At 44.8% G+C, this 10,000-nt stretch overlaps 1 protein-coding gene across 1 annotated transcript in view; it reads right to left on the bottom strand.

The window, feature by feature from the left end:
• Window positions 1-10,000, bottom strand: part of lama2 (laminin, alpha 2) — a gene marked incomplete at its 5' end in the record, with an annotated part of 265,649 nt that overhangs the window by 176,297 nt on the left and 79,352 nt on the right. Inside the window, 2 exon segments of the mRNA XM_083643211.1 lie at window positions 4,782-4,871; window positions 5,758-5,937. Coding sequence (XP_083499337.1) covers window positions 4,782-4,871; window positions 5,758-5,937 — 270 coding nt within the window.

The following is a 10,000-nucleotide window of genomic DNA, read 5'->3' as shown; positions in this document are numbered from 1 at the left end:
AACAATGCTAACATTTCCAAAATTCCAATGTTGCTACTTTTTCCCCACAAGGTGTTAAGTGCAAAAGACTCAAATTCAGCACCTTGAGCCTTTAAACCACATACGGTATTTCCAACATATAAAATCATAGATAAAAAGTTGAATCATACACAATCAATAAAACCAAAAGTAAAGGGTTAGCCTTCCCAATGGCCAAGGGCAGCATCTGTTATTCTGGGCTCATAATAAGCACTGAGGCGGGTGGTTTTATATTATTGCATGTTTTTGTAACAAACGGCTGGACTGGGGGGAATGAATAGCTGTGCCAAAAAAAGAAGCTAGGCCTATGTATGTATGTAGCCTATTGTATTTTTATTTTATATTTTTTATATTTTTCATTTGCAAGTTCAACTGTCAGCTGAGCTCTGTTATTGAAGCTTTGGCTAAAACCCAGGATTTTACAATGATGTTTTGAAATAAATATGTTTAAAAATCGATTGTGTGTTAAAAGCTTGTGTTACGTTTAGGGCTGGGTATTGGCAAGGATCTCACGATACGATACGTATCACGATACTTGGGTCACGATACGATTGTATCACGATATATTGCGATGCGATACATATTGCGATATATTGCGATATTCTACAGAATTTACTCAAAATTAAATAATAGAGCTAAAGATACAACACACTGTGTACCACCCAGGTAGTGTAATAATATGTACATCACTTTATACTGATAAGTTAGTGGACAAATTTAGTCAAAACTACTGAGTGTTGAGTGTTACTGATGACTGTATCGATATGGGAAATATCGATACAGTATCGATTAGGGGTGGGAATCACCAGATGCAGAGGCCTTTTTTTATTTTTATATATATATTGCGATACTTGGCGTCCAAGTATTGATACAGTATCGGGAAATAAAATATCGCGATATATTGCCGTATCGATTATATTGCCCAGCCCTAGTTACGTTTTCATTAGCGTTAATATGTTACAGTAATTTATTTTCAATATCCGCTATCAAGAGCAATTTGGTTAATAAAATCGCTGGGCTGGGCGCAGTGTTTGTGGTGTGGGAAATGTGTTAAAAGCTTGTATTACGTTTTCATTAGCGTTAATACACTAAGGAAGGTATGTGACCATAATTCATTTCAATGTCCGCTATCAAGAGCAATTCAGTTGGTTCATGAAATCGCTGGGCTGCGTGCCGTGCAGTGTTTGTGGTGTGGGAGATTCGGCTTTGGCTTAACCTATGTGGGTTTCGAAATAACGCGGCTTTTCCGCCTCAGCACAGCTGTGGGTGTGCCGTATGCTAAACCAGGCATAGCTGCACTAAATCCTCACGTTTGCTATCATCCATATGCGCGCAACTCTTTGCACTACTCTACCTCTACTATTACACGCACCCAGGCATCCATTCACCAGTACATATTCCACTCAGACATGTTCCTAAAGGACCACAATGGAAACAAGCTGTCAGCTTTATTGTGTTCCTCCTTTTGATAATGGTGGGCCTATGTATGTATGTATGACATGTATATATATGTGTTCATTGTCAATAAAGTCTTCAATCAATCAATCAATCAATCAATCAATGCGCTAAGATCTCTGAAAAGTGTGCTTGTGTGCACCATTATTCTCCGCGCAGCGCAGCACAGTGCAGCGCAGTGCAGCGCAGTGCAGGGGGAATCCTTGGATACGTCATTACCCACAGATGTCCCTCTAAATACAAACGCCAGGACATCAAATTCTGCTGCTAAAAATGGCAGAACAGCAGATTATTCAGTGAGGCAATCAACTATTATTCACTGAAAAACTTTTATCACATGTAAAGAGCCACGAATCTTCTTTATCTACCCGCTCTCTCTCTCTCTCACTGGCAGACAGAGTTAAGACACAGCATGAAACATGTGACTGTAGGGATTGTTGGTACGCTTCTGTACACACTTTGTAAGAATGTGTGAGGCTGCAATTTCATGGCCAACAAGGAGAAAGCTGTTTTGGGGCTGGAGGATGAAATGTGGATATGTGATTGGCTTTTCAGTGTCACATGTCCTCAAATGTGAAAGTACATGGATGCAAACAGGTGATTATTTACATATGACAGCCTAGCAAACAAACCTGTATTCATTGGAGAGCCACATCCAACAAGAGACCTTGGTTTAATCTCCAGCTTGTCAGTCAGTAGCGCTCACCACTACTCCCAAGAGTGATACATTCCAAATTAACACAACCAAAGCCAAATTTAGCAGGAAATCTTCCAACTTTCAATGTTGAACTTTCTGTAAATCAGTTGGTGCAGAGAGGCTGCCAGAAAGAAGACTGTGCTGGCAGATTGAACTGATAGAAGTGCAGTACAACAGCGCACTGAGAGCCAAGTTTCAATTTGTTGGCACGAGTGCATTTGGCCCTTTCATGTCAGACGCGATGCTCCAGCTGTGGCTTCCGGCTGAGCGTGTTGGAGCCATGTGTTTCCTCCAGCAGCTCCTACCTCCCCTCTGTTCTGAAGGTCTGCCCAGCACTTTACTGCAGCAGCTCCTACCTCCCCTCTGTTCTGAAGGTCTGCCCAGCACTTTACTGCAGCAGCTCCTACCCCCCCTCTGTTCTGAAGGTCTGCCCAGCACTTTACTGCAGCAGCTCCTACCCCCCCTCTGTTCTGAAGGTCTGCCCAGCACTTTACTGCAGCAGCTCCTACCCCCCCTCTGTTCTGAAGGTCTGCCCAGCACTTTACTGCAGCAGCTCCTACCTCCCCTCTGTTCTGAAGGTCTGCCCAGCACTTTACTGCAGCAGCTCCTACCCCCCCTCTGTTCTGAAGGTCTGCCCAGCACTTTACTGCAGCAGCTCCTACCTCCCCTCTGTTCTGAAGGTCTGCCCAGCGCTTTACTGCAGCAGCTCCTACCTCCCCTCTGTTCTGAAGGTCTGCCCAGCACTTTACTGCAGCAGCTCCTACCTCCCCTCTGTTCTGAAGGTCTGCCCAGCGCTTTACTGCAGCAGCTCCTACCTCCCCTCTGTTCTGAAGGTCTGCCTAGCACTTTACTCCAGGAGCTCCTACCTCCCCTCTGTTCTGAAGGTCTGCCCAGCACTTTACTCCAGCAGCTCCTACCTCCCCTCTGTTCTGAAGGTCTGCCCAGCACTTTACTCCAGGAGCTCCTACCTCCCCTCTGTTCTGAAGGTCTGCCCAGCACTTTACTCCAGGAGCTCCTACCTCCCCTCTGTTCTGAAGGTCTGCCCAGCACTTTAGGGGGTGGATATGTTATAGTAAAATTATTGATTGATTGTAAAACCCAATAAAACGTACCTCTACTGTGGGCTGGAATGCTGTGGGTTAAATCAATACAACCATTAACCCACTGTGGATCCACATAACAAATAAACAGCCCCGCTTGTATCCTGCCGGCCGGCTTATCTAAACACATATGAACGTTTAAGACCCAAAATAAAAAGTTTAATTTGTGATTTTTCTCTCCCTTCAGGAATGACTCTGCATGATGGAGCAGAGTCCATCTTAGAGGAGCCATAGATCATAAGCAATCAATCAATAATTTTACTATAAGATCTACTGTCTCAAAGTCAAGGTGCAGGTGTGTAGGCTAGACATAATGTCTACTGTAGGCCTACAGTATGTCTAAATACAATGCAGCCAATAATGTGTCATACTCCGAGGTTATAGAACAGGGCTATTCAACTAAATTGTTCAGGGGGCCACATTGTGAGAAACCTAAGGGACCGGGGGCCGGACCGTTCCCCGAGCCATTATATGTACACTTGACACAATGCGCCACAACATTTTCGCAGCCGCGCTGGAACTATTATTAAGTAGGGGGTGCTGTAAGGAATGGAATCTTATGTTTTTTGGACTTTTATCCATATTTAGAAGAATATTTAATTTTAAATTAACATTAGGATTATACTGTTGTGATGTCATTATTCAGTATCTTCTCCTTTTCTATTATTAGTATTAGTATTAGTATTAAATACTGAGTATCTCATGAAAAACTATTAATATTGCATCTTTTGTGTTTAGCTCCGTCTCACAGCATTGTAACATTGTAGTGCAGCAAGAAAGGAAAACTACTGTAAACATTTGAACCATATTTCTTGTTTAGAACATATAGCTAGCAACGCGACCATCGCGACACACACACACCCACACACGCGCGCCCACGCACGCACATGCACACACACACACACACACACACACACACACACACACACACACACACACGCACACACACACACACACACACACACACACACACACACACACACACACACACACACACACACACACACATCATATACATCCTATAATAGGTCACGGCCATTGTCATGTTATGAGGGCTTAAAGGCTTAAAGACCCTGGAAGCTAAACATAAATATGTGTTTTGAGGTTGTCAACATGTCACAGACTACAGAGTTCAGCCTCGGGACATGTGGAGGACACTACAGAATCGCTGTGTGCACGTGTGTGTGTGTGTGTGTGTGTGTGTGTGTGAGAGAGAGAGAGAGAGAGAGAGAGAGAGAGAGAGATAGAGATAGAGAGAGAGATCAGGTGTCTGGTTTCAAACACTCCACTGTTTGAAGTGACACTGCAGACAAGGCATGACTGTGTCACCTGTGTCCCCTACAGGCAGACAGACACACATGTGACAGGCTGAATGGAAGAGAGAGTTTGATATAAGCCGGCCCAAAGGTGCTCTGCGCTCCTGTTCAACAGTATAGGAGAGCTCCATTACCTCCACTGTGGGGGGGAAGAGAGAGGGGGGGAGAGAGAGAGAGAGAGAGAGGGGGGATTACCTTGGAAAGCGTGTTGAGCGGGCAGGCCTTGGCGTGGCCATAACAGATACACATCCCTCCTACTGAGATGTCCTTAATGGAATAGTAGTACTGAAGAGAGGGAGAGAGAGGGGGGGAGAGAGAGAGAGAGAGAGAGAGAGAGAGAGAGAGAGGGAATGAGAGGGGGGGAGAGGGAGAGAGAGAGAGAGAGAGAGAGAGAGGGAATGAGAGGGGGGGAGAGGGAGAGGGGGGGGAGGGAGAGAGAGAGAGATAACACGTTATAATGAGCACTATAATGAGCATATTAGCAGAATAGGCGGCTACATTAGAAGCTAAAGCTGTGTCATTTATCTCAGTGGAGGCCACACTGGAAAAGAAAACCACGTCTTGAAGTAACAAAGAATGTCTTGGTGGATCCTTATCTAAACACATGGGGATGTGTGGAGAAGCAGCAAAATGAATAGCATTTATGTAATTTTTTACAGTGTAGTCCTGTTTTGGTCAAATTTTTGGCACCGCAGCTGTCATCATTTCTATGATATACTGTAACGTGTATTTCCCATGAAAAATGGGCTTAATTAATGTTACTTTGACTTCCCATAAGCTAGTGCTATTACTGCACAGCAGAATGAATATAGAGGACGCATTAGTCCACTCTCAATGTGAAGGAATGTGTGCTGGCTACTACATCACCTGTTTTAGATAGGCCTGTGTTCCCACTGTGTGTGTGTGTGTGTGTGTGTGTGTGTGTGTGTGTGTGTGTGTGTGTGTGTGTGTGTGTGTGTGTGTGTGTGTGTGTGTGTGTGTGTGTGTGTGCGTGTGCGCGTGCGCGCGCGTGTGTGTCTGTGTGTGTGTGTGTGTGTGCGTGTGCGTGCGTGTGTGTGTCCGTGTCCATGCGTTTATAGAATAGAATACAATACAATGAGTGTGTGTGTGTGTGTGTGTGTGTGTGTGTGCGTGTGCGTGCGTGCGTGTGTGCATGTGGGTCGCCCCTCACCCGTCTGGACACAATGGGGTCGAGGTCTCTGTGGTCGTGGAGGGTCAGGGTCATGAGGTCGGCGTTGAGCGTTCTGATTCGCTGGAACACCAACCTGATGTAACGCGCCGAGGTGAAGTTCAGCAGGGTCGGAGAGGGGTCGTCCGCGCTGGGACGGCCGTTTATCAGAGAGGTGTGGATCTACAGACAGACAGAGAGGCAGACAGACAGACAGACTCAAGTGACATCAATGATGACATCACAATGACATCACTCACTGAAGACATCACTCACTGATGACATCACAGTTGCCTAATCTGCCTGTGGTCACCATCAAAGGGGCTAGACTGATTTTGGGGGCAGATCTCTCTCTCTGCTTTGTTCAGCTCAACAGTCATGGTCAACCCAGAAATACCTGCGGCCTTTCAACTTAGGGCCTGGTATGGTATAACCACGGGCAGTGAGCAAGGGTCAACTGGAAAACACTGAGCGATGTAAGAATGATGTCATAACCACTGATGATGTGGATGACGTGGCATGAGTTGAGTTTTTAGTCATAACCCCCCCAAAAAAGTGTGCCCATGGTGCATCGTCCTCAGAGACTCCACCCTAGAAGTCGATGAAAGATGAAAGCAGGTTTTGGATGGGCGCAGGGTGGGTGAGAGAGAAAACAGACAGGAGCAGTGGATAGAAGTCACATCTTATTTTCAGTAAATGATAAACGTCCCTGTGACTCCTCTCCCTCTCCTTCCCCTTTCACTATTATGTGGCTGTCGTTGTCAATACAATCCAATTTGTCTTTATTGCTATCACATAACATTATTACCCAGCATTTTTTTTACATCGACTGTTGTGAACCAAAATATGCAGTTCCCTATTTCATGAAACGATGCAGGGAGCAGCTATGGTCGGCCGCAGATTCCTTCTATATTTCTGTGGGTTTCTAACGTCGGTGGGGCCGTATCGCCATCTATTCAACGCTTAGGCCACGTTTAGACGCCAACGGTCTCTGCATAAAACACCTGTTGTTGCGTTCTGGCCTTTCATTCATTTTTATACACAGCAGACTGGAGCTGCAAATGTCATCACCAACTCTGAGCAGTGTCAAGTCAGCCAGAATAAAACGTACACTTCTGATAGAGAAAATTTACAACTGATAGAGAAAATTTACATCACATTAGCCTTTATTTGGACAATCACTAGTTATTAATATATTCATATACATTTCCATTTTAGTTACATATAGTTATGACACAGACAGACTTCATATTTAGATGACCTGTGTACATACACAGATAGACATCATATTTGGATAACCTGTGTACACCTGTGTACATACACAGACAGACGTATTTAGATAACTTGTACCTTACATTTGCAGCTCCTCTCTATCGCACACTGTGTGCCCTGTCACCGTGCCACGGTGCCCTCTACAGGGCCAGAATAACAGATAGGTTGAGTCTACAGAGTGGCCTTCAAGTGTGCGTCAAGACATGTAATCTGATGTGTGTCCTATAAGTATCTTTGACTTTCTGTTCAATGTATGTAAGCCTGTGTATCCATCCGTGAATATACAAGAGTGCATCTCTTGGCCAAGATCTATGTCAAATACATCATATCAGACGACTTCTTCTGACTCCTGGCTCCATCATTTCATTTCAACTGGTTTCCTTCAAGTGGTTCACTGTTTACCTTTTGGCTGTGGAATTTCATTCTCTATCAACTTCCGACTAGAACCTTCACAGTAATGGCAATTAGAATAGAATCGAATAGAAAAAACGTTATTGTCCAGCACATCACATCATAGATTAGTCAGTATTGCACTCCTCAGTTCTCATGTGCACAGCCTGCACAGCCTACACAGCCTACACAGCCTACACATCCTACACATCCTACACAGCCTACACATCCTACACATCCTACACAGCCTACACATCCTACACAGCCTGCACAGCCTACACATCCTACACAGCCACGGATGTGTACACGTTGGAAGCCAATTTCTGAAAAATCGACCGTGGTTCGAAAAAATAAACACCGCAATAACGCTAAGCGAAACTTCGCCGTTGGTATGCACGCCACGGTTGCATTGACTGATATAGGTTCGGAAAATATTATTGACGTGCGAATTAATCGCACGAAAAAAACGCTCCCGATGTGTAAGGACCTTTATTGATGCACGTTGCAACGTTTGTGTGTGTGTGTGTGTGTGTGTGTGTGTGTGTCAGGGTGGGAATTTCATCATTTTAGGGGCAAGGCCATATGGCCGTCGGCATTGCAATTCTTTTAGGGCACAAGGCCACATGCCAGGGCACTGGCAAGGCAATTGCTCTATTGTCATCGTGAAGAGTGATTCTTCTGAAATGTGTGCTAAAATGAGACAATTACACATCCTTTGCATAGAGCAGGCTACATTAACCTGAGACCACTGATGCTTCTAAAGCAGGGCACTGCCAAGGTGGGCTTAGGGATCTCATCACGGCCAGAGGGAGGGGCAATGGAGGCCTGTGTAATTAACACAGAACACACAACGCAAGCATGTAAAAGTAATTTTTTACCTGTAGTGAGTCGACTTTATGTATTTTATTTACCCAGTAATAAATGATTGCTTTTATTTTGAAGGTAAAAATGCCTAGCTTCCTGTATTGTGTCGATGTCTAGTGGAATAAATGCACAAACTTTAAATGAATTATTCACATCAGAGTGACACAGAAGTCAGTAATGTGATCAACTGCTGCAGATTGGTTGCATTATAAAAACCCAGTAAAGCCCTATCAAAAGACGACTAATTCATATGCGTGAACATTAATAGCGGGAACCTATCGCAGATTATGCCTTTTTAACTCGTTATCAGACTCTGATGTCATGATAGTTTGTTGAGTGCGGTGACGTTGACGGTAAGGGCGGCGTTATCACTCTGGAACCTGGTTTCACTTTTTTGCATTTTCAGGCCCCAATAATGCCGTTGCCATGTAAACAGAAGGCCCAAATGCAACAAACGTACAGGTACTGAATTGTGAGTGTCGTCCAAACTCACCAATAGCGAGTGAGCACACTCAAGTCCTACGTTCAACTTAGGTGCAAGGCCAAAATAAATCATAAGTACAAATGCAGTCACTCCCGTCGTCACACATTGTTTTCAGTACTGTGTCCTTGACGTAGCGCTGCCGTTTTTGAGATAGTGTGAGATGTCAATAATGGCATTCAACCATTAGGGGCGCACATAGTCCATAATTTGTATCTCACTGTAGCCAGAAGCTTAAAGCCTTGGCTTTGCGGGGTCCTATTCACCTTATGTTCAGACCTTACAGTGGGCCAAATTCTTCCGGGTCCTGTTAACACTTCCGGCAGTCACGGCGCAAAATAAGAGTTGTTTTTGGAGCGGACAGTGAAGGGGATAAAATAAAGAACGTAGCCTACTACTTTGAGCTCGGTACACAGCAAGCAAGCGAGTATCCACTGTTAGCCAGGTCAGATAACGTTATCGTCGACAATGACGAGCACTTTCTTGTAAAACATACCTGGACTCCAACAAAGAAAGCTTCAGATAGTTTTCTCTCCTCCGAGGCAGCGCGAGCCACTAACGTCAATACGACCCGCAGACGTTAACGTAATTCCCGAGACTTAACGAGCCAGTTACATGGCGTTGCATTCGGCCACACAACCGTGTCAAATGGGCGTGGCTACATAAGGTGAATAGCCTGTAAAAAAGGAAGCAGGCCAGCACTCTCCATGTCCTTTCAACATTTCATTGGCATCTGGGAGAGACAGCAGTACTACGACTGCTGTCTGTCCCAGATGTCCCAGACAGACAGCAGTACTACGACTGCTGTCTGTCCCAGATGTCCCAGACAGACAGCAGTACTACGACTGCTGTCTGTCCCAGATGTCCCAGACAGACAGCAGTACTACGACTGCTGTCTGTCCCAGATGCCAATGAAATGTCGAAAGGACTCATGAGTGACCATAAAACATTTGATTCTGAGCCAAAACAAAAAATAAAAAGCAGGGAAAAAATATATATTTTCATTCCCCCCCATATTTTGTTTTTGCTCCAAGTGAAATGTTTTATGGTCACTCATGATTCAGTAGTTGGCTTGGTTGCAGGCTTAAAACTCTTTATGGATTTTTCAAAGCATCTATGGAGAAAATGAATGGGGAATTCTCTCATGGAACGGGAGCTGCGAAAAAGTGGGCGGTCACTGTTGAGTTCTATAGGGAGTGCAAGGTACTGTCTGTCTGCCTGTCTGTCTGTCTGTCTGTC

Source organism: Poromitra crassiceps, assembly GCF_964638095.1.
Source record: "Poromitra crassiceps genome assembly, chromosome: 9".
In the NCBI taxonomy this organism is placed as follows: domain Eukaryota; kingdom Metazoa; phylum Chordata; class Actinopteri; order Beryciformes; family Melamphaidae; genus Poromitra; species Poromitra crassiceps.
This window is presented reverse-complemented; position numbering and strand designations above follow the sequence as displayed.